Here is a 24,410-nt window from a genome sequence, read left to right on the forward strand (position 1 = left end):
GAGCCCCCTCCGCCCCCCTCCCGCCGCCTCCCCTCCCCCTGCCCGCCTCCGCCTCCGCCTCCTGCTGCTCTGCCGCCGCCGCTGCCGCCGCCTGCAGCACTCACTCCGCTGCCGCTCCCACCCAGGCTCGGCTCTCCGCTCCCCGCTCCGGCTAAACTTCTGCAAACCATGTGCAGCGCGGCCGAGGCGAGCAAACTTCTCTCCGCTTCCCGGGGCTGCAGGCTTGAGCCCCAAGCCCCGTGTTTACAGAAAGCGTTTGGGTCGGACGACCCTGGAGATACCCGGGCAAGGATGCAGCGCTGTTGCTCGGCTGCTTCTGCTTGACGTCTCTTGATCTAGACATTTGTCCCTTGACTTTTTGTATAAGTTTTCACTTGAAGGCTTGAAATGGAGTAGGCTTGAGAATTAAGAGTGAGAATTCTAAATCAAGAATGCCTTTTGATCACCAGTGGTAATCGAAAAGTCATACTGAAGTAGGAATGCCTATGCTGTGTGTGGAGGTAGAGGTGCTACATCGTAGACTAGTTGAGTGTGATCTAAGACATTTCTGTTAGGACTGAATTTAGTGTTTATTTAGTAACTGGGTTTTAGCTCTTGAAGTTTTTGGTCCAAAAAATGTCAGTACTCTGCAGAGCATGTTTGTTCCTTAGGAACAGTTCACTGTCCTGTTAAGTTTGGTGTCTGCAGTACTGTTAGAGTGGATTCCAGGGTTGGCCATTCTGTGAATCAGAGGTCCTGAAATCTTTTAACAGGGAGGTCCTGAGTAAGAGGGCAGGCAAGGGACTTAATTCTCTGATAGTCTTACCATTTTAAAGCTTATTGTTCTTGCCATTTTGCTAAAATTTTATCTTTGGAAGCACAATTTGGTCCTTTGAGGATTGGATTTAGTCATTTATTTTACATGTATTTTGAAGACTTAGAAAAGAATGTGGCTTGATTTTTTTTTATTTTTTTTTAAGGGGATGGAGGCAGCAGTTTTCAGGGTTCTTTGGTTTTAAAGCATGTTATCTTAGTTGTAAGGTCCTTGATTTGATGTCTAACCCGGTTTGGTTTACATAACACAGTGCCCTGACACATAGTTCACAAATATTTTTAAAAAGCTTACTATCTTAAGGCAGTTAACATACAGAAGTGTCCCTTCTAAAATTCTGAGTTTTGATTAAGCAATCCAGTTAGTTATCCCGATGTAATTGATGACTAATTCCTTCTTCTTTGAAGACATCAGCAGTTGTGCAGCTAGAGTGGTCCCATTTAGTGCATACCTGCCTTGAACTTTTCTTGTTCTTTGATCAGCTAGATAAATAACTTGAGTGGGTAAATGTCTCCCTACAAAACCAAATTCTGACCCTGATGAAAGTATTTCTAGTGCACTATCACTAAAACATCAAAGTTGGCCTTCAGACTGGCATACTTGGTTCTTGGATTGGCTCTCCAGTTGAGATCTGTTTTATCATTTTGGGAAACTAAAATGGTTTTGATTGGTTGAAAGTCATAGTTAAAGCTTTTTGGGTTCTTAGTTCTTTTATACCTTGACTCTGAACTTTCAAGTTTATGATCTGATAGAGTGCTCACATGAAGATTGAACTGGTTTAAGAGACACTAAAGGAAAATAAGTAAAACTAATGCTAAAGTTTTAGAATTTAGATAAAAGCCATTGGGTAGAAATTTGCCTATGTGTTTAGAGTAATTGGCTTTGAGTCAAAGAAACTATGTTAATTATTATTATTATTATTTTTTGGTGACCTGAGTGGAGGGGGAACCAGCAAGCTTGCCACATCAGGATGATGCTCTTACCAAAGGAGCTACTCGGCCAAGGCACTGTGCTTATTCTTAAAATCAGGCAGTAGTTTCTAATGGGTTATTCCTGAGACTCAAGTCTCATTCTTAGAGAAAGTGCTGTCCAAGGGCCATCCTACTCTTCAAGAGCTGCTCTTCTTGAATTTAGCAATGGGCTGCTTTGCTGCTGGTTCTCTCAAGGCATAGGTATGCATAACTTGGATTTTGTCAAGTATGCTAATTATTTTGATTTTCAGTTACCATCAAGTCATAGTATTATAAGGAATGCTATACAGATTATATCTGTTTTTTACAACTTGTTGAAGTAGAAACATTTAGATGGGTACATGTGAAAAGGTTGGGGAGAAAACTTAAGTCATTGCAGGAAGGGCTAGTAATGCCAAATGAAGGGTCAAAGGAAGCTCTTAAGTGTGGTTGTGGGAGAGCCACAGATGCCTTGAATTAAGTAATAAGGAAAAAAGTTAAATCATCTGTTTAGTGTTTATGTGCTGATTTATTTTGCATTTTGAAAATATGTACATATGGCATATTAGGAGTTCAAAAATAGTTTCACACATTTTCAAAGAAAATCACTGCAAGCAAATAATCTGAATTCATCAAGTTATACATAAATATTCTGCGAACTCTTGTAGTGCTGAAAGTTTGTTTTGTTTTTTTTTTTACTTTTCCGAAGCTGGAAACGGGGAGGCAGTCAGACAGACTCCCGCATGCGCCCGACTGGGATCCACCCGGCACGCCCACCAGGGGGCAATGCTCTGTCACGACCAGAGCCACTCTAGCGCCACTCTAGCGTCTGGGGCAGAGGCCACAGAGCCATCCCCAGCGCCCGGGCCATCTTTGCTCCAGTGGAGCCTTGGCTGGAGGGGAAAAGAGAGACAGAGAGGAAGGAGAGGGGGAGGGGTGGAGAAGCAGATGGGCGCTTCTCCTGTGTGCCCTGGCCAGGAATCGAACCCGGGACTCCTGCACGCCAGGCCGACGCTCTACCGCTGAGCCAACCGGCCAGGGCCTGAAAGTTTTGATGTGTTATGCTGAGGTACAATGAGAAAAATATGTGCTTGTGTTCTGAAGAGGATAGTTCCAGTGCGACTTGGACAATGGGCAGAAAGCAATGTAATACTACTATACTGAGCTCTTTATTTTTTTAATTTATTGATTTTAGAGAGAGGAAGGCCGGGGGAAGAAGGAGCAGGATGCATAATTGCTTTTATGTACCTTGACCAGGGAAGCCAGGGGTCGCAAGTCAGGGGTCTCGAACCATGCGGTCTCAGCGCCCAGGTCGATGGTCCATCCGTTATGCCACCACAGGTCAGGCTATACTGGCCTTTTTTTTTTTTTTTTCAGCATAAATTTGTGTGCACTCAGGTTGAAGATGGACTTTTCCTGTAACATTTATTATTAAAGTAATAGAGGAAATGATAAATGTGGGTAGATCCCAGAGCAGCGTTTTCACTTCGTAATTTGATGGGTAATGTAGGGAAAACAGCTGTGTTAGGCTTGCTCCCTTGTACTTTGCATGATTAGTGCATGAGCATATGGTAGAGCCACGTGTATGTAGTCTACAGAAGGCTATGGATACTTGCCCTCAGAGAGGATGGTGGATCTCTTGCCTGCCACTGTGAGGGCCATTTTTGCTGTGCTGCTTTGAGAAGCAGTGTTCCCCTGTTTGTTTGCCCGTTTGCTGTTTTGAGACTCGATTAAACGAGAATGGCCTCGTGCTTTCTGGCTCTGCAGTTCTCTACTATCTGTTGGAGTCCAGTGTGAACCTGCCTGGCCTCGGCCACTAGCATTACAGGTAACCTCTTAGATTTGAAAAGTAACATGCTTTTTACATGCTAGACTTACAAGTCTGCATGCCTTTTGTGTATATGTATCAAGCTTAACATATAAATAAGAAAAGGTGCATTTTGGGAGTATCTTATATTTCATTGGTTTGGTTTTAAAATTTATAGAAAATGCATGTTTTATAGTTGGTTGTTGTTGAGACCATATTCCCTCAAAGAGTCCCTATGCTTCAGGGAATGTTTGTTCCTAAGTGTAGGCTTGTGGGTTTCAAACTTTTTCAGTTATGGTTCTAAGAAATATATTTTGTTAAATGTTACCCGATACACGTATATTTGTGCGTAATTGAAACAATTTTTAGGGGATAGTACTTGTTATCAGTTATTTGCTCTGCTGTCTTTTCTAACTAGTTCATTTATTTTTTTTAGAAGCTGATTGTGGTGCCTTAAATTGATTTCATGAGGGTTCAAAATTGTATCATATGATTTCTGTGGGTCAGGAATCGGCATGGCTTAATTAGACAGGTGATTCTGGGCCAGGGTCTTTCCTGAGGTCACAGTTAAGGTGTTGATTGGGCCAGAGGTTCTGCTTCTAAGGTGGCTCGAATGCCAGTATGTTAGTGCTGGCAGTTGGCAGGACGCTTTTCTATTGGATAGCTTGAGTGTCCTAACTACATGGTGGCGGTTGGCTTCTCCCTAGAAATAGTGAACCAAGAAAGAGCAAGGAGGAAGCCACACCGTCACTGCCACATGCTGTGAGTTCAAAGTATGTCAGGAAGTCCAGCTTCTGGCCAAAAGGAGAGACATGGAGCTCCATGTCTTTTTTTTAATATAATTTAAAAAGATATTTTATTTATTCATTTTAGAGAGGAGAGAAAGAGAAAGAGAGAAAGAAGTGGGGGAGGAGTAGGAAGCATCAGCTCCCATATTTTCCTTGACCAGGGAAGCCATGGTTTCGAACTGGCAGTCTCAGCATTCCAGGTTGACGCATTATCCACGCCCCACCCCAGGTCAGGCACAAAGTTCCCTGTCTTGAAGGGAGGGGCGTAAGAGATTTTTTTTTTTACTTATTTTAATAACTACCCCAGTTCTATATATTTTTTTACTATATTTAATAACTACCCCAGTTCTTTTTATGGATGAATTAGTATGGAACTGGAAGCCTTGCTAAAGTCAATCTGTAAGTAATTATTGTAATTAATTCATTTTTTTCTCTAAGGGCATCTAGTCTCATTCACTCCTCAATGTAAAATTTGAGAAAGCAGGCTCAAAGAAGTTAAGTAATGAATTGGCCCACTGCCATCTATTCTAGGAAAAAGTAAACAGATTTTCTCTGACTTCTGTCATGAGTAATCTATGCTGATAAAGATGAGAAAATCGGCTGATTTTTAAGAAATTTTTTCTAAAGAAATTATATATATGACTTGTTCTCAAGTCTTCCAGTTTACTTTTACACGATGGTACTGTATTTCCCCATGTATAAGACGCACCTTAATTTCGGGGTCCGAAATTTGAAAATAAAATGTATTACATAAAGTTACTGAACTCAAGTTTCCTTCATCATAAAATTCATACAACTCCTCATCACTGTCAAAACTCCCATCCATTAGCTTGTTCTCATCTGTGTCTGATGACGGATTACTTTCTTCAACAATGAACGCAAAAACAAGTGCGAAAAAGCGAGAAATGCTAGTAAAAAAAATCTACAACCACTGTATAAGATGCACCCAGGTTTTAGACCTCCAATTTTTAGGAAAAGGGTGTATCTTATACATGGGGAATGTAGTAATTAGATTTTCAACTTATTTGTCCTACAGATAATGCTTGATGTCTTTATGACTTTGTAGACTCTTCACATCAGAATTCCCCTACCCCCATTGATTTTCTTTTTTAGGAAATGGAATACAGTGGAACCTTGAGATACAAATTTAGTTCGTTCTGTAACCAAGCTCCTCAGTCAACTCGAATATCAAACTGCCAATACTGGACCCATGCGCCAACTAGCGGCAGCTTCCCGAATCACAACTCATATCTCGGAATTTGGCTCGGATCTCGAACAAAAATACGGACTGAGCTGCAGGCAGCTCGTGTCTTAAAAAGTTCGTATGTTGATCTGTTCGTATCTCAAGGTACCCACTGTATACAGTTGATCCTTGAACATGGGGGCTAGGGGTACTGACACACAGAGTTGGAAGTCTTGAGTATAACTTTTAACTGTGTAGTCGACACTTCTCTTCTGTGGGTGAACCTGCACTGTTCAAAGCTCTGTTCAAGGATCCCCTGTGCTGAAGTGAATTCAAACTACTGTTAGTTCCAGATGCTGTCTAGGTACTGACCATGGTATTGTAATACTGAGTAACTGCCAATTAGCACATTTCCAGGACCTAAAAGATGTTATAACTTAAAGATAATCAGGATGATTGTAAAGAAAATATTCTATTTCCTGCTGTGAAATTTTCATGGAAATGAGCTAGAAGGATTTGTTCTAAGACTGTTTGGACGAGACCTTGACGGTGGTTGAATGAAGCCAGGGGCACTGATCCTTCAGGATCAATTTCTAAGGCCTTCCTTGATTTTCTTTTTATTACTGGTTTTTATTTTACTGATTTTAGAGAGAGGAAGGATTTATTATTGGATTTTAGAGAGAGAGGAAGGGGGACGAGAGAGAAACATTGACTTGTTGGACTTGTTCCATTTTTCATACTGTCATTGGTTGCTTTTTTAAAAATTTATTTTATTGATTTCAGGGGAAGGGGGGGGAGAGACAGAAACAGAAATACCAGTCTGTTCTGGGGTGGAACCAGCAATGTCTGTGCTTCTGGGTGATGCTTTAGCCAGCCAAGCTATCCCGCCAGGGCGTCACTGGTTGCTGCTTGTAGGTGCCCTGATCAGGGATCAAACCTGCAACCTCTGCGGGTTGGAACGACACTTGAACCAACCGGGCTACCCAGCCAGGGCCTTGATTATTTTTTAATCCATGAGGCTCTTCTGAGTAATAGGTGGAGATATAGTAAATTATCTTACACAGTGGCTATTATAGAACTGGATAAGGGCTGCTTTTAAAAACTGCTTTCCAGTTTTCTCAGTAGCAGGGAACCTGACAGTTCCCATTCGGCCCTAAAGCACTGGTTGTACATACTTACCTGATTACTTTTCTTGTTATTTGTCTACATACATCTTGTATCCTCTATCCCACTGTAAGCTTCTTATAGGACTACCTCTTAATATGCAGTTTACATTGGGTGGTAGCAATGAAATTGACATTTAAGCTAAATTTTGAAGGGTGAGTAGGTGTTTGAAAAACAGACTTAAGTTTTATGATGTGTTTGGGGATTATGCATTTCCCAGCTTTACTCTTTCAATATACATCTACTTTGACTTGTTTTATTGTTGGTGAGTTGCTGTTATATTTTGATAACTTGCTTCTTTCTTAAGTGGCATGCATGTTACTGCTTTATTATGTTTCTAGAACTGTGCTAATTAGTAGAAACTAGCCACACGTGGTGTATAAGTTAATGTCACAGGAGCTACGTGTTTTCTATAGCCATGTGGCTAGAGGCTACCACATTGGACAGCACAGATACTAAAAGATAATTCCATTATCACAAAAAGTTCTGTTGGACAATGTTGCTCTAGAACAGCGATTTTCAACTGGTGTGTGGCAAGAATTTTATTTTATTTTATTTTTTTATTATTTTTTTTGTATTTCTCTGAAGCTGGAAACGGGGACAGTCAGACTCCCGCATGCGCCCAACCAGCATCCACCCGGCACGCCCACCAGGGGCGAGGCTCTGCCCACCAGGGGGTGATGCTCTGCCCCTCCGGGGAGTCACTCTGTCACGACCAGAGTCACTCTAGCGCCTGGGGCAGAGGCCAAGGAGCCATCCCCAGCACCCGGGCCATCTTTGCTCCAATGGAGCCTTGGCTGCGGGAGGGGAAGAGAGAGACAGAGAGGAAGGAGGGGGAGGGGGTGGAGAAGCAAATGGGTGCTTCTCCAATGTGCCCTGGCCGGGAATCGAACCCGGGTCCCCCGCACGCCAGGCCAACGCTCTACCACTGAGCCAACCGGCCAGGGCCAAGAATTTTTAACACATTCAATTCATGACTAGTCAGGGGCACTGACCTCTTTTAGATTGTCAAATTAAAAAATGACAACAGGCAACACAGTATAGATGTCTGATATAAATGCCCTGTCTTGAACCATAAATATCAATATATAGGTCATATAATAATAGAATTACATCTTATTCGTCGTGTTGCATAATAAGATTGCATCTGATTGGTTAGTTCTTGGTACCAGAAATAATTTCTTTAAAAAGAATTTTTAGGCCCTGGCCGGTTGGCTCAGTGATAGAGCGTCGGCCTAGCGTGCAGGAGTCCCGGGTTCGATTCCCAGCCAGGGCACACAGGAGAAGCGCCCATCTGCTTCTCCACCCCTCCCCCTCTCCTTCCTCTCTCTTTCTTCCCCTCCCGCAGCCGAGGCTCCATTGGAGCAAAGATGGCCGGGGCGCTGGGGATGGCTTTGTGGCCTCTGCCTCAGGCGCTAGAATGGCTCTGGATGCGACAGAGCAACGCCCCAGAGGGGCAGAACATCGCCCCCTGGTGGGCATGCCGGGTGGATCCCGGTGGGGCGCATGCGGGAGTCTGTCTGACTGCCTCCCCATTTCCAACTTCAGAAAAATACCAAAAAAAAAAAATTTTATTGAACTTATTGGCTGATATGGGTTAATAAGATACAGGTTTCAGGTGTATCATTCTATAGTACATCATCTGTATATTGTATTGTGTGTTCACCACTCCAAGTCTCCTTCCACAGAAACCCTTACATACAAGTATAGGCACCCGGTTGTTTTAGAAGTCACTTGGGAGCAAAAAGGGCAGCTAATTACTATTATTTTTGATAAATCATTAAAAATTATTTTTGGGGGGATATTAGTAAAAGTATTTTTTGGAGTGTTGCAGAGTTTTAGTAATTAGTTTGTGTTCATGAGATGAAGAACGTTGAAAATCGCTGATCTAGAAATCATGGTTTGCTCTCTGCACATTTTCTCTTTATCTGTAGTATGATATATTGAGTGAAGAACAGATGGAGAGACCCTGGCCTCCTGGCACTGGGAGAGACAGAGTGGTTGGTATTTTTGAATGGAGGGAGAGAGGATGGGATATTATTACGGTGGTTTGGGACTCAGATCTTGGTGGGAGTGATGCTGTGTCCCTTAAGCTGTCAGGCTTTGGGCTAACCTCTGAGCCTGTTGTTTTATTCAAATTGGGGTACATATCTCATAGGGTTTGTTGAGTAAAATAAGAAATTGAATGTAAGGGGGCTTAGCACAGTACATCCTAAATGATAGGATCAGTAACATACTTTTGAAATAATTGATTTAAGTAAATTTTTAGAATTAGTTTACAGTTTTAAGTTTTAATACAGGTATATGTTTGTATAACAACCACCACAATCATGATACAGTAGTTCCTGTCCGACACACAACTTCCTCGAACCCCTTCCCCCTGTGGCCACTTACTGGTTCTCCATTGCTAGTTCTCTCTCTTCTGGCCTATTAATAAATGAAATCACACAATACATGGTCTTAGAGTGGCTTCTTTCTCTCAGTCATGTTGAGTGAGAGTCATCTACATGTATTAGTTATCATCGCTGATTGTTTTCAAGAACTTGAAGTGTGAATTTTTTTTTTTTTTTTTTTGTAGCAGAGACGGAGAGGGGCAGATAGGGACAGACAGGGAGGGAGAGAGATGAGAAACATCAATTCTTCATTGTGGTTCATTAGTTGTTCATTGATTTCTCATGTGCCTTGATGGGGGGCTATAGCAGACTGAGTGACCCCTTGCTCGAGCCAGCGACCTTGCGCTCAAGCTGGTGACACCAGATGAGCCTTGCTGACACCAGATGAGCCCGTGCTCAAGCTGGCGACCTTGGGGTCTCGAACCTGGGTCCTCCACATCGCAGTCTAACACTATCCATTGTGCCACCGCCTGATCAGGCTTGAAATATTTCTTAAAAAAAATAATATAAATGTGAATCTGAATTTTTGCTCATAGAACTGTGACTCAGGTTTTTTTAAAAAAATATTTGAAAGTGAAATCAACAGTATTTCTAGGGAAAAACTACTTTGATCGACAACTGTGTGTGTCTGTGTATATCAACTTGTTAACAGGGTAGGGGAGGTTCCTGTTTTTAGTAGTTTATCTGTAGAGTTAGTTGCAGCAGAATCCTAATTTTAAACATTAATTTCCAAAGTATATTCTGAACTTAGAATAACCAGCTGGTTATTGGGCCCAGGCCTTACCCCGCTTAGCATTGGTAATCTGGCTGCTCCAGGAAACCCCTCAGTGCCAGGAATCCCAGGGTCTGGAAGCACTACAGAAAGGAAGTTCATGGATTCCAGGTAATCAGATTTCATTAATCAGCCAACCCTCTGATAAGTATTCCAACTATTCTTGCTGTCAGGGTGCTTAGAGTCAACATCTCTAAAGTAACCAGAACTGAAAACGTTTTTTTGGTTAGGATCAACACCTTGAATGTAAGGACGAGTGTAGATTCGACTAGGATCACATTGTTATTCTTTGTTGTCTTCTGGAATTAGTCTTTAATTGATGAGTTGAAGAAGTGTCTTAGTCCATATTTTATATTACCAGTATTTTAAAAATTGTATGGTAAGCAGATTTCCAAGTCTGTTGTAGAAGCTAAATTAAGTCAAGTTTATACTTAACCCACAATCTCTTGAGTTTTTCAATTCAAGTAGTAATACCTTAACATCAACTAAACTTTAAGTTCTTTAGTATAACTATTGTGTACCTATTTCCTCACTTTTTTATTTCCTCACTTTTCATACCACACCTCTACCTCTTCAGAGCATCTCTATCTGTAATCAGGTTAATTCAATGTACTTGTTTTTCTGCTGCCTTCATTAGAATGTAAGCTTTATGAAAGTAGGGGCCCTTTGCTGAGGATGGCTGCTGACCTCCACCTCAGGTGCTAAGAAGAACTCGGTTGCTGAGCAATGGAGCATCGCCCCCTAGTGGGCTTGCTGGGTGGATCCCGGTTGAGGTGCATGTGGGTGTGTCTCTCCCTGCCTCCCCTTTCACTGAATTAAAAAGAAAAAGTAGGGGCTCTGACATCTTTGCCATTGTCTTGGAGCCAAGAAGTAATACCTCATAACTTTTGAGTTAAGTATTTATTGAATTGTATAAAAATCTGTCTCTGTGAGTAGGTTTTATGTCTTCCATGCTTTCCAGCCTATTTTATTATAAGTCTAGGATAGGGGTAGTCAACCTTTTTATACCTACCGCCCCCTTTTGTATCTCTGTGAGTAGTAAAATTTTCTACCCGCCCACTGGTTCCACTGTAATGGTGATCTATAAAGTAGGGAAGTAACTTTACTTTATAAAATTTATAAAGCAGAGTTACAGCAAATTAAAGCATAGAATAATAATTACTTACCAAGTACTTTATATCAGATTTTCGCTAAGTTTGGCAGAATAAATCTTTATAAAACAACTTACTATAGTTAAATCTATATTTATACTTTAGTTGCTCCGCTACCGCCCACCAGGAAAGCTGGAACACCCACTAGTGGGCGGTAGGGACCAGGTTGACTACCACTGGTCTAGGAGATGTCGAAACTTTTTTTTTTTTTAAGAAAGACTTTTTTTTTATTTTTCTACAGAGACAGAGTGAGTCAGAGAGAGGGATAGACAGGAATGGAGAGAGATGAGAAGTATCAATCATTAGTTTTTCATTGTGCGTTGTAACACCTTAGTTGTTCATTGATTGCTTTCTCATATGTGCCTTGACCATGGGCCTTCAGCAGACCGAGTAACCCCTTGCTGGAGCCAGCGACCTTGAGTTCAAGCTGGTGGGCTTTTGCTCAAACCAGATGAGCACGCGCTCAAGCGGTGGCCTCGGGGTCTCGAACCTGGGTCCTCTGCATCCCAGTCCGACGCTCTATCCACTGCGCCACTGCCTGGTCAGGCGAAACTTTTTTTTTTTTTTTTTTTTTAAATATTTAAACCGAGGATTGCTTTCAAATTGTGGAGTGAGAATGTAGCCTTTAAAAAATTATGTTTTCCGAGGGGAAATAAGGGGGGGGGGATATATTCGGTGGGACACTTGAATCTTTGTAAACACAAATTAAAATAATTTAAAAAAAATCCTGTTTTGCCTGATGTGGTGGTGCAGTGGATAAAGCATCGACCTGGAATACTGAGGTCGCCAGTTCAAAACCCTGTGCTTGCCTGGTCATGGTACATGTACATATGGGAGTTGATGCTTCCTGCTCCTCCCCCCTTCTCTCTCTCCCATCTAAAATGAATAAAATTTTTTTAAAAGCTATTATAAATTTACTCTTTTAAAAAATTTGTTGAGGCCCTGGCCGGTTGGCTCAGCGGTAGAGCGTCGGCCTGGCGTGCGGGGGACCCCGGTTCGATTCCCGGCCAGGGCACATAGGAGAAGCGCCCATTTGCTTCTCCACCCCCACCCCCTCCTTCCTCTCTGTCTCTCTTCCCCTCCCGCAGCCAAGACTCCATTGGAGCAAAGATGGTCCGGGCGCTGGGGATGGCTCCTTGGCCTCTGCCCCAGGCGCTAGAATGGCTCTGGTCGCGGCAGAGCGACCCCCGGAGGGGCAGAGCGGCGCCCCCTGGTGGGCGTGCCGGGTGGATCCCTGTCGGGCGCATGCGGGAGTCTGTCTGACTGTCTCTCCCCGTTTCCAGCTTCAGGAAAAAAAAAAAAAAAAATTGTTGAGCCTGGCTAGCTGGCGCAGTGGATAAAGTGTCGGCCTGGGACACAGAGGGCTCAGGTTTGAGCGCGGGCTCGCTGGCTTGAGCCAAAGGTTCCTGGCTTGGCTGCCCCCCCCCCCCCCCCGTCCCCCCCAGTCAAGGCACATGAGAAAGCAGTCAATGAACAACTAAGGTGCTGCAATGAAGAATTGATGCTACTCATCTCTCTCCCTTCCTGTCTGTCTCACTAGAACAAAACCAAAAAACCTTGATTTTACGCAGGGGGAGAAACTGAATTGTTCCACTTATTTTTGCATTCATTAGTTGATTTTTTTTTCTTAGTTTTTTTTTGTTTTTTTTACAGAGACAGTGAGAGTCAGAGAGAGGGAGAGAGATACAGACAGGAACACAGAGAGATGAGAAGAATCAATCATCAGTTTTTCGTTGTGGCACTTTAGTTGTTCATTGATTGCTTTCTCATATGTGCCTTGACCCTGGGGGGCTACAGCAGACCTTGGGTCCAACCAAGCTGGTGAGCTTTGCTCAAACCAGATGAGCCCACGCTAAAGCTGGTGACCTCCGGGTCTTGAACCTGGGTCCTCCACATCCCAGTCCGATGCTCTATCCACTGCGCCACCGCCCGGTCAGGCCATTAGTTGATTCTTAAATGTGCCCTTACTGGGGATCAAACCTACAGCCCTGGCATATGGGAACAATGCTCTAAATAACTAAGCTAACCGGCCAGTTGAAAGCTATTACAAATTTAAATAGTTGAAAAATAATTTTTTTTTTTTTAAAGATTTTATTCATTATAGAGAGGGGGGAAAGAGAGAGAGAAGGGGGAAGGAGCAGGAAGCATCAACTTCCATATGTGCCTTGACCAGGCAAGCCCAGGGTTTTGAACCGGCAACCTCAGCGTTTCCGGGTTGACGCTTTATCCACTGCGCCACCACAGGTCAGGCAATAATTTTTGATGTATCGTAAATATTGATTTTAAAATAAAGCTAATGTATCTAGTGGAATGTAATACCATAATGAGTTGATGTCCATGATCCAGTTAAACATTAGTAAACAATTTAAATTTAACATTGCTCTTTTTTTCTTCTTGAAAACCTGTATTTGTTAAATTTCTACCACAAAACATCCTAATAAAATTTTTATACTTGAAGGCCTTATTATTTCTTTGCAACATCTTTGTAAGTTGAAATGTTAAATACTAATTTGCCATGACAAGGCACCAACTGTTTATGTTCATTTTTGGTATTAAAATTGTTACAATACACAGTTGACCCATACTGCGAATTGTTCACATTGATATTTGCAGTCAAGTTTTATTGGAAATTTACCTCTTATTAGGTGGGGGATAATATGGTCTGAGTTAGAGGAGGCTTCGTTGACCAATATTTAAAATTGTCTTCATGTTTGGCTTTCCAGAAGTTTTAAGATACAGGTTAAATACACACCAAGGTTTTTAATTACAGTGAACACCAAACGCTGATCCACTGGGTGAGAGGCCTTCTGTGCAGGGAGGGGGAAGACGGGAAAGGAGAGCTGGCCAAGACGCGGTCGCGGGTGCCAGTGCGTGCACAGGCTCGGTGGCTTTACGCGGGGGCTGGTGTGGACCTGGCGGGCTAGAAAGCAGTTCTTGCACCATCCATGCCTACATGCTCCCTGGAAAGTGATGGCCTCGGGGTATTGGTCCCTGAGACACGACACTGCTTTTTGAGAACTGCCCTGTGATGCAGAAGACACAGGTTGTTTACCTTCCCACTGTCACAGCAAATTATGTCACCAGTCCGTGTACAGAGAAATGGCATTTCTCTTGGTGGAGTACTATATAGCAGTTAAACAAGTTGCAAAATGACAGTGTTCCAATTTTGAACGAAATAATACTTCATAAATATGTATAGAATGTATGAGAATTTAAATTCATTGTGGTGGGAGGGTGCCAGTTATGCATGAAGATAAGGACTTTGCTTTTTAAAAAATGTTAATTTTCAGTTGAAGGTGGTAAGCATATACATGTTAGACATTCCTGAGTTCTTGCATGGTTCTCAGTGGGGACGTGACTGGTACCCTGGGGATAGGTTAGGAGCAGTGTCCAAAATCTAAGTCTTAGGCTTTAAAAAGTATCTTTGCCTAGAATTCCTAAGTACTAAGCTTATCCAGAGTCCTTTAAAGTAAGTATTTTCCTTTTAAATTCTCTTGTTACAGACCCAAAACACTGGATTCTTTGTAGTTTTTATTCAAGTAGCAGAAAAAGATCATTATAATTTACTGATTAAAAAAATTAAATACTTAAGAGATTTCCCCAACACTGAACATTTATTTTTGATTGTAGAACTTGAATATGTCTTGCAATGACACTTTTCCTTTGGTCATCACTTGATTTAAAAAAATACTCGTCCCAGCTCAAACAGTACCTTAGGGTGATAAAAAGTGAGAATTAATAATTTCATGGCAAATCATTGGTACAAACTGACTCTTCCAAGATTGTGATTATTAATGAATTCTGAAGTAAATATTTGTCTTTGCCGCGTGGCAAGCTGCAGATCTGTGGCACAGCTGTTTGCTGTTGGGCTGTACATTATAAACTTAAAGCCAGAACTTGCTCTAAATGCTGTCTTTACAAATACGGAACTTTTCAAATAGTCACTTGAAACTTAACCTCACTTGCAAGTAGACTTAGTAACTGGAACAAAGTCATGCTCTCCCTTGCTGGCATTTTCTCAGCTTCCGTTGTTCCTGTCCTAAGTTACCTCTATGGTGATGAGGATGACGATCATCCACTCCAGGCGGAGCGCCCTCTTCTCCGCCAGGTGATTCCGCATTAGATCTGTGAGCTCCATGCAGTGCTGAAGCTTTTCATTCATGACCTGCATCAGAAAAATAGGAAACAAAAAATAGAAGATTCAGTATCCTATACATTAATGTAAATAACATTATCACATGCTTCAAAATTCTAAAGGTCTGCCCTGGCTGGATAGCTCAGTTGGTTAGACTGTCCTGATTTGTAAAGGTGGTGGGTTTGGTCCCCGGTCAGGACACATGCAGGAACAGATTGATGTTTCTGTCTCTCCTGTCCCTGCTAAAATCCATACAAATTAAAATTCTAAAGGCTTGAGAGCACATGTGAGATCCTGCTCCTTGGGGAATGTCATCAGTTTGGCTCAAACTAGAAAAAATTCTGAAGGTTTAAAATAGGGACAGTGAGCCTGACCAGGCGGTGGCGCAGTGGACAGAGCGTCGGACTGGGATGCGGAAGTACCTAGGTTCGAGACTCCGAGGTCGCGCGCGGGCTCATCTGGCTTGAGCAAAGAGCTCGCCAGCTTGGACCCAAGGTCACTGGCTCCAGCAAGGGGTTACTCGGTCTGCTGAAGGCCCACGGTCAAGGCACATGTGAGAAAGCAATCAATGAACAACTAAGAAGTCGCAATGCGCAACGAGAAACTGATGATTGATGCTTCTCATCTCTCTCTGTTCCTGTCTGTCTGTCCCTGTCTATCTCTGCCTCTGTAAAAAAAAAAAAAAAAATAGGGACAGTGAAAAATCATCCCTTCAATTGCTCTTCAGTCCTCTCCCCAAAGGCAATATTCTCTGTCTTGTGAATACCTCTAGAGATGTTCTGTAATGCACTGATTGAACTACAAGAAATACTTCACATACCAAAGTGCTTAAGTTTGTAAGTTTAAAACAAATTTTCCCCATTGATTTGAGAAAGACAGGAAGGGAGAGAGAAAAGAGCCAATTCATTTCACTTAGTTGTTCCATTTACCTGTACACTCATTGATTGCCTCTTGTAAGTTCCCTTACTGGGGGTCGAACCTGCGACCTCTGACATGTCAGCTCAACGTTTTATTCACTGGGCCACCCATCCAGGGCCTATACAGTGTGTCCATAAAGTCATGGTGCACTTTTGACTGGTCACAGGAAAGCAACAAAAGACGAAAAAAATGTGAAATCACCAAATAAAGGGAAAACCCAGTTTCTGTAGGATGATGTGGCAGCATGTGCGCATGCGCAGATGATGACATAACACCATGTATACAGCAGAGCAGCCCACGGCCATGCCAGTCGAGATGTGGACGGTACGGAGGAAAGTTCAGTGTGTTCTGTGGCTCGCTAAATTAGAATCCGTGACTAAAGTGCAACGTGAATATCAGAGCGTTTATAACGGAGCAGCACCACATAGGAATAACATTACTCGGTGAGATAAGCAGTTGAAGGAAACTGGCAGTTTGGTGGAGAAACCCCATTCTGGTAGGCCATCAGTCAGTGACGAGTCTGTAGAGGCTATACGGGATAGCTACCTAAGGAGCCCTAAAAAATCTGTGCGTGAGCCCACGTCGAACTGCACTGAATAGGTATGAAACTGGGAGAGTTTTCCTTTTATTTGGTGCAGATTTCACATTTCTAACGTCTTTTGTTGCTTTCCTGTGACCGGTCAAAAGTGCACCATGACTTTATGGACACACTGTATTCTTAAGTTTGATGAAAGACCTAAACATCAGGTTTCTCGAGTCCTAGTTTTTGGCGGCTGCCCTTGGGTTTTTAGCAGTTAAGAAAGGCAAACTTGACACATGATTATTTCAGCATGGCCTTAAGGTGACAGAAACGATGATTACCTTACATTAAAACTTCAAGTCTGCCAAAACCCCCAAACATTAACTCGACCTGCTGCACACTCGCCACTAGGTGGCACTGCTTTTAGCACTGCACTACAGAAGTTCTGCCAGCTGGTGCCGCCCTCACAATTTGGTTGAGGACAGAAAATAGAATCTGCATTTAAGACTTGAATGTGACCACTGGCAAGTGATACCTCTTTAATCTCTGCAGCTCAGTTTCTTTTAGAAATTGTAAAGTCTCAAAAGAAATTTCAAGAAATAGCTCCCCCTTGATTACTTACGAGGTGTGCTGAGAGTGCAGTTTGGGTCAGTGGAAATTTGAGACAAATTACAGATGCATGTTTGGGGTTTGTCTGAAATATGTTAGTGCACCATATTCATTATGATTTCTCAGCATTAGACAGTCTTACTGAGACAGGGTACATGGAACCACATTGGTAGCATGTATGTGCCCATGTTTCCAGACTTCATGGTCACCCTGCAGTTTCTCATATGTACGGATGTTTAGAACAATGCCTTTATTTTTTCTTCCTCTTCCTAGTTCTGGCTGCTCATCCTTAAGCTTGCTTCTCTTCAAATTCCCAACCCTCTTCCATTCTCCTTCAACTCTGACCAAGGGGCCGACATTTTCTTCCTCTACTGCCTCATCTTCCCACTTACTCCTTAGCCCTTACTAGTTGTATACGTTAACAAGACTCCTGAAACTTCCAAATGTCTCATAGTAAACCTCAACTTTCCTTGGTTAGGTTCTAAACCTCAGTTAACTCAAGTATTTGACGGCACTCGCAATGGATGCTTCCTTTCGCTTCCCACCAAGAACTACGATCTGCCTCTGACCACCATTCTTCAGAGCCTTTTCTAATTCATCTTGCCTTTGGAGAGTCCCCAAAATTCTGATCTTGTCCCTGTCCTCTAGCTCTGTCCTTTTTTTTTTTTTTTACAGAGACAGAGAGTGGGTCAGAGAGAGGGATAGTGGGATAGTCAGGGACAGACAGACAGGAACAGAGAGATGAGAAGCATCAATCATTAGCTTTTCGCTGCACATCATGACACCTTAGTTCATTGATTGCTTTCTCGTATGTGCCTTGACCGCGGAACTTAAGCAGACCCAGCAACCCCTTGCTGGAGCCAGCGACCTTGGGTTCAAGCTGGTGGGCCCTTGCTCCAACCACATGAGCCTGCACTCAAGCTGGTGACCTCGGGGTCTCGAACCTGGGTCCTCTGCATCCCAGTCCGAGGCTCTATCCACTGCGCCACCGCCTGGTCAGGCTCTGTCCTCTTCTTACATGATCTTACCCACTCTAATTTATGCAGATGCTTCCTAAACTTCAGTCTTCCATCCTACCACCACTATGTGACGTGTCCCCAACTGCACTATTATTTAAATTCCAGAAGACTAAGAAATGTTTAATTTAAAGAAAAACTACTTTTGCCATAAATGGAAAGAGCAGTCTTACATGAACTAGTGCTTGTTGCCTACACAAAGCTGAGCCTAACACCTGTGAAAACATATGAGCATTAGAGGACTGTCCAAGACCCACTGAAACCAAACGGCCTTTTTCCTTGACAATAAACAATGTTATTTGCTTCAATGCTTTAATGTCATTTTAGGGTCCATGTGTCACCTAAGTTAGTCTATTTATTGTACAAGTGTACGTGTCATATTTTGGGGCAAGCCTGATTTAAACTATTTTCTGGTATCAACTATAAATGCTTAATCCTGATTTCTCCTCTGTCTGAATTTCTAACTGCCTATAAAACATCTTTTGGATTTCCTGCCAGCGCCTCAAAATTTAGCATTCCTCAAAGTAAAATTGACATCCTTTAGTCTAACCTTGAATCTTGAATCCCCACTCCGGACAATTATCCTGGGTTCTAAGAGGCTCCAATCTGTCCTCTGCTTATCATGTCTTAATACTGCCTGGTAGACCTTCAAGTATTCATTACCTCCTAAAAACAGGCTGCTTTTTTTTTTTGGGGGGGGGGAGTTTTGTTTTGTTTTGTTTTTTGCAGGGACATCAGCATTCTCCTAAACAGGTTGGGTCATGTCCTTCCCCTGCTTAAATCTTTAAACCTCTCCCACTGCCTTCTCCATAACATAAGCCAATGCTGGAGCATTTCGTCCGGTCCCACTTTAGACGGTGGAACCCACTTTAGTTTTGAAGGCACAGTCTGTGCAATTTCACGACCTTTTTGCTCCCTCCCAGCACTCTTATGGCACTTTATTCCACCTCAGTCACGTTGTCTGCCCAGCACCCCTTCCTCTGGCCCCTTTTTACGGAGTTACTCTTTATTTCCAACCTATGATGCTGCTGACCATGGTATTAACATCCACCTGGCACTCCCTAACCCTCCCCTGAGGAGCCAGAGGGCAGGTAGGCAGGGTAGGCACATGACTCGGGCTCAGACACGTGTCCCATTCCTTTGAAGTAACAGACAGTGAAACATAAGCTTGCATATTCCGTCTCCCTACACCCCTTTGTGCCCATCTCAGAAGACACTGGGAAGGAAGAATGGGCCAAACCGGCACAGAGATGCTGAGGGCATAGTCCTGATGACCTGTTTGGTCTGTGCCACATTCCCCCTCCCCACACTGCAGCCCTGTGTTTGTCATGTGAGCCAGTACATGGTGACAAGTAAGGGATCACGCAAGCGAGAAGAGTCGCCACAAACGCACACTGTTTCTTTTAGCCGCAGTCATGCATATTACATGCACAGCGACAAGGTACATGTCACCAAGGTGGTGCATGTGAAGGGGACTCTAAATAGGCAGGTGCCAGGATGCCAGGAAGAAAGTGTACCGCCGAGGGGAGGGGAGAGCGTTTCAAGTTGAAGAACTGGCAGCAGCGGGGCAAGTACAGCTCGAGGGGACAGCGAGGGGACAGCGTGGAAGGAAGTGCCTCCAGGTGAGACTATAAAAGGTCAGCTAGTCCCAGACTGAGGTGCTGTAGACTCTTGAGTGGTAGGCAGAATAACAGCCCCGCAGAGCTACATCCCAACCCCTGGGGCCTGTGCATACAGGGCATGGCAAAGCAGAAGTAAGATTGTATAGAAATTAAGGTTGCTAATCACCTGATCTTGAGCTAATCCTAGATCATCTGGGTGGGCCCAGAGCAGTCACAAGGCCCTTAAAAACGGAAATGGCAGGCGGAAGAGTTCATATAACAATGTGAGGTAGACCCATCTTTGTTAGATGGAAGGGGCTACGAGCCAAGGATGTGGGTGGCTTCTAGGAGCTGGAAAAGACAAGAAAATGGATGCTACCCAGAGGTTCCAGAAAGAAGTTACTAGCATGCCAACACCGTGATTTTAGCTCTGTGACTCCCGTGTCAGACTTCGGACCTACAGAACTGAGAGAACACATGGTGTGAGGCCCATGTGTGTTGATCTATTACAGCAGCAACAGAAAGCTAATACACCATAGGTAACGGGGAATTGTTTGTTTAGTCTTCAAGTATTTAAAATTCACTATACTGTGCCGGACAGAGGAGACTGATCCGTGAGTAAGACAAATGCTCTGCCTTCTGGCTAAAGGGGTCAGTTTAGAGGCTGGCAGACTGAGGTTAGAATGGCCTAGGTGAAAACAGGGGGACTTCAGTGGGGTGCACATTAACAGTCGTGGGGCTTGGAGGCAGTGAGTGGTCAGTTAGTATGGCGTCCCTCCCTGCTTAATAAGCCCAGGGTCCATTGTATAGACTTTCAGTAAATATTTGTAAAATGAATGAATGACACTTAGGAGAAAATGAAGACTGACTAGATATGAAGAGCGAGGTAGGAAGAGGAAAACAGACATTTCGAGTTTCTGGTTAGACTAACAGGTTGGGGGAGGCTAGGGCGTCGGGCCTGCCATTAGCCAAAATCAGGGCGAGAGAAGCTGCAGTGTTTCTGGGAGCAGACAGCAAGTTTCAGCTTGGAATCTTAATCATTGATTAATTCTACAAATATTTACTAAGCATTGCAGTTAAATACACTTAAAATTTTTTCTTCACAGTTATGCAAATTATAGGCAACAAAGTGTCTGTAAATGTACAAGGTACATACCTTAACTCTCCGAGCGATGCTCAGGAACTGGCAAGTTTTATCGTAAAGTTCTTCTAAGTTTTCTCTGTCCCAGTAGAAATCAGGGGTGATCAAGAAGTCTGAACTCAAGTTTATACGGTGTCTTAAACAAATGAAAATCATAATCTTTAATTTTCTATCCTGATATAAAAATTATGGTCTCTATTATACTCTTTATTTACATGGTGCTTTATGACAGTTGCTGACCTTTATTATACTTCTGAGAAATACAAATAAAACGTTTAATTAATTAATTCTTTAATACTAGTATTATTTATGAAGTAGTTTGAAAACAAAATGAGAGGTGTTTTTTTTTATTTCTAAACTTTTCTTTTTTCATTAAAACATTTTACAATATACAGAAACATTTTTTTCTGTGGCTAGGTAGTCACGTGGTTCAAAAATAAAAAAGTATTAAAAATTGACCAGTCTTACTCCTGGTTCTTATTCCCACCTTTCTCTTTCCTCCACCCCATAAGTAATTGATGTTTCTCCTGCATCTTTCCAGTGTTTGCACGTATGCAAACCCTGGAGTAGAAATCAGAAAACAGTGGTAGGGCCTCTTACCCTAACATACAACTATATCCTTTAGGCCCTGCAAACTTGTTACTGTGTCCTTCCAGGCCTTTTTCTGCTCATACATGCATGTATGTATGCACATGTATGGTTAGTATGTACATACATCAAGACAAACATGAGTATTTGTATTTGCTGGCCTACACAAAGGTGATTATACCATATATAATTTGTGACTTATTTTCCACTTAATATAACTTGCCATGTTTTTATTCACAGATTTGCCACATTTCTTTTAATAACACATAAGCACTTTTATTGTAAAGAGAAGAAAATTTACGATAAGAACACCAGGACTCTAGAGAAATTATCCACAAACTTAAGCATGTTTAGTCCTAACTTCTGAGTTTTGATAAGGTTATTAATTGGCTATATCAAATTCTGCTTGCATTCCCAAGAGAAGAGGAGAAACTCTCTACCCCGTTTCTTAGAGAACTCAAGGCTTTCGATCTGCTGTGGAGGCTCCTGATGAGTGGGGTTATTTTGCTGGTGTCCCGGGTTAGGGTCCCTGAGCTGTGAGAAATGTGTGAATGATGAAATGTGGGAATCCCTGAGGGGGGCCTGGGGAACAGCTCTCAGGTCAACTACTTCCAGGGAACTCCGGGAACTCCTGCCCGACACGGGGTGACGAAGCACTGGTCAAGGCGGCCCGGTGGGAGCACCAGCCAGACTCGAGCTTTCCCTTCTGCAAATCCTGGGGGGAGTACGAGAATACTAAACTGAAATCTTTTTGCGCACTTATTTAAAATGACGCATTGCTATGTTTCATCAATTTCCAGACACAGTTCTTCCCGTTTTAAAATCTCTGAAATAGCAGGCATCTTTAATATCGATGACATCTTACAGGTGGCAGTTGTGTCTTAATTGTGAATGCCTTAAACAACTGATTTCCTTTATGCTTTCCTTTTTATGTATGCCCCCCCCCAATGTAACAGAATCGACATCCAAATGAAAGTGCTATTTTAGGATGTGCAAAATGTAAATTCTGTGATCAGAAAGCACTGTATCATATAGTTCTAATTGGCAGCATTATTCCTCTCCTGTGGCATCTTATGGCTTCAGACAATGAAGAGTGGTAAATAACTTTTCTGTAGTGATTAGGTCTATTTAGCATTATGATGCAGTGATATAGTGAGGCTCTAGCATGCACCCAGACCAGGATCCACCTGGCAACCTCTGTCTGGGGCCCATGAGCAAATCAACCAAGCTATTTTTAGTGCCTGAGGCTGATGCGCTCAGACCAACCAAGCTATCCTCAGCACCTGGGGCCAATGCTAGAACCAATCAAGTCACTGGCTATGCAAAAAGAGAAGGGAGAGAAAGCGGAGAGAAGTAGATGTTCACTTCTCCTGTATGTCCTGACTGGGAATCAAACCTAGGATGTCTATATCCCAGGCCGATGCTCTATTCACTGCGCCAACTGGCCAGGGCCTAGTGATATATTTTTACTGAGAACTCCCATTATCCAAATGCTAGAGTGTATCTTCAAAGAACATCAACTAGGCTCTCTCAGGAAGATTTAATGTAGCTTAACTCTGATCTCTTGCACAGATAGAATTTCTCCCATTTCTGTCCTAATACGGCCCAACTGCTTCTCATGGGTAAGAGTTCTCCATGCTTATAAAGAATTAAATGCAAACAGCCGCAATTCCCATAAAGGTGCAAATGTTGGCTCTTGACTATAGAACTATAGGAACGTTTCCTTGAGATCATTAAATATATGAAATATTTCATCTACTGGGAACATTTTACCTTAGGGCAAAGAGTTCACCCATTTTCTGCATAACTTCTTCGTGAGATAGTTTCACTTTCCTCCCAGCTTTTAAAGCCTATTTGGGAGGGAAAAAAGAAACATATATACGTACACGTATATCTGCAATAACAGGACCATAAAGCAAATTCTGAAGCAGCATAATAATTGTCCAACATAAAGGATATATCTCGGGTGGGTTTCTCCCAGTCAGCTCACTCTAAGAAAATAATCTCATGAGGAAGAAATTTTATATTCCTGATTACATTTCCCTTCTCACCAGCATTTTCTATTATGTACATTCCTAATCTCTTACTGAAAATTCAGGGCTGCTTATCCCAAGTATAATTATATTATTCTTTCACAGTAAAAACAAAATTAATTATAGTAAGCATAATTTTTAATGTATTTTCAAATTTTGATATAACTTTTTGTGTATTTTTCATGCCACTATTTTTCTCATAATTTAGCAAAACACCTCTTTTAATCAAGAAAAATAGTCATCATCTTCCTTAAGAGAGGAGAAACACTTTGCTTTTTTTCTCTTGAATTCAGTTATATTAAAAATATTGTAGCATCAGAGGAAAGTAATTTGAATTTTATGCTTGAAAAGAAAAAACAAATGTGACATTTCTTATTCATCATTTTGTATATAATTGGGAGTTCTTTATATTTCTATTATTTTATTGTACTTCTAAATATATTGTTATGGTGGTATATTTCTGTTTTTTCCCAACTAGAAATCAATCCTTGAAAACAAGCATAAAATTGATATAATTACCTCTGGAATGGACTGAATAGATTCCACAAATTTATCCAGGGATGCCTCCCAAATAGCCAGTTTCACTGGGGAAAGATCACAACAGGTCATTTCTTTAACTATCATATTCATGTTTATACAAGATGCAAGACAGCACAGTAACTTCCCTGCCACTTCAACAATACTTTTAAGACACAAATGTGCCTAAAAGAAATGAAATTTAAGAAGAGCTCATTATCATAAAGGACAGCAGTAAAATAAAAAAGGACAGAAAAACCAAGGGGATTTCCGAGCTGTCATGGCGACCAAAGCTGTGTTTGGTGGAACTGATG

At 42.3% G+C, this 24,410-nt stretch overlaps 1 protein-coding gene across 2 annotated transcripts in view; it reads right to left on the reverse strand.

The window, feature by feature from the left end:
• Positions 1-14,537: 14,537 nt before the first annotated feature.
• RMND1 (required for meiotic nuclear division 1 homolog) overlaps positions 14,538-24,410 on the reverse strand; it is a 40,277-nt gene continuing 30,404 nt past the window's right edge. For both annotated transcript variants that reach the window (XM_066247966.1, XM_066247965.1), the window contains 5 exons: positions 24,100-24,164; positions 23,321-23,397; positions 20,975-21,095; positions 15,068-15,184; positions 14,538-14,731 (listed from right to left, as the gene is read on the reverse strand). In XM_066247966.1, the coding sequence (XP_066104063.1) occupies positions 14,699-14,731; positions 15,068-15,184; positions 20,975-21,095; positions 23,321-23,397; positions 24,100-24,164 (413 nt within the window). In that variant the 3' untranslated portion in view covers positions 14,538-14,698. The remainder of the gene's footprint in view (positions 14,732-15,067; positions 15,185-20,974; positions 21,096-23,320; positions 23,398-24,099; positions 24,165-24,410) is intronic.

Source organism: Saccopteryx bilineata, chromosome 12 (genome assembly GCF_036850765.1).
Source record: "Saccopteryx bilineata isolate mSacBil1 chromosome 12, mSacBil1_pri_phased_curated, whole genome shotgun sequence".
Classification (NCBI taxonomy): Eukaryota; Metazoa; Chordata; class Mammalia; order Chiroptera; family Emballonuridae; genus Saccopteryx; species Saccopteryx bilineata.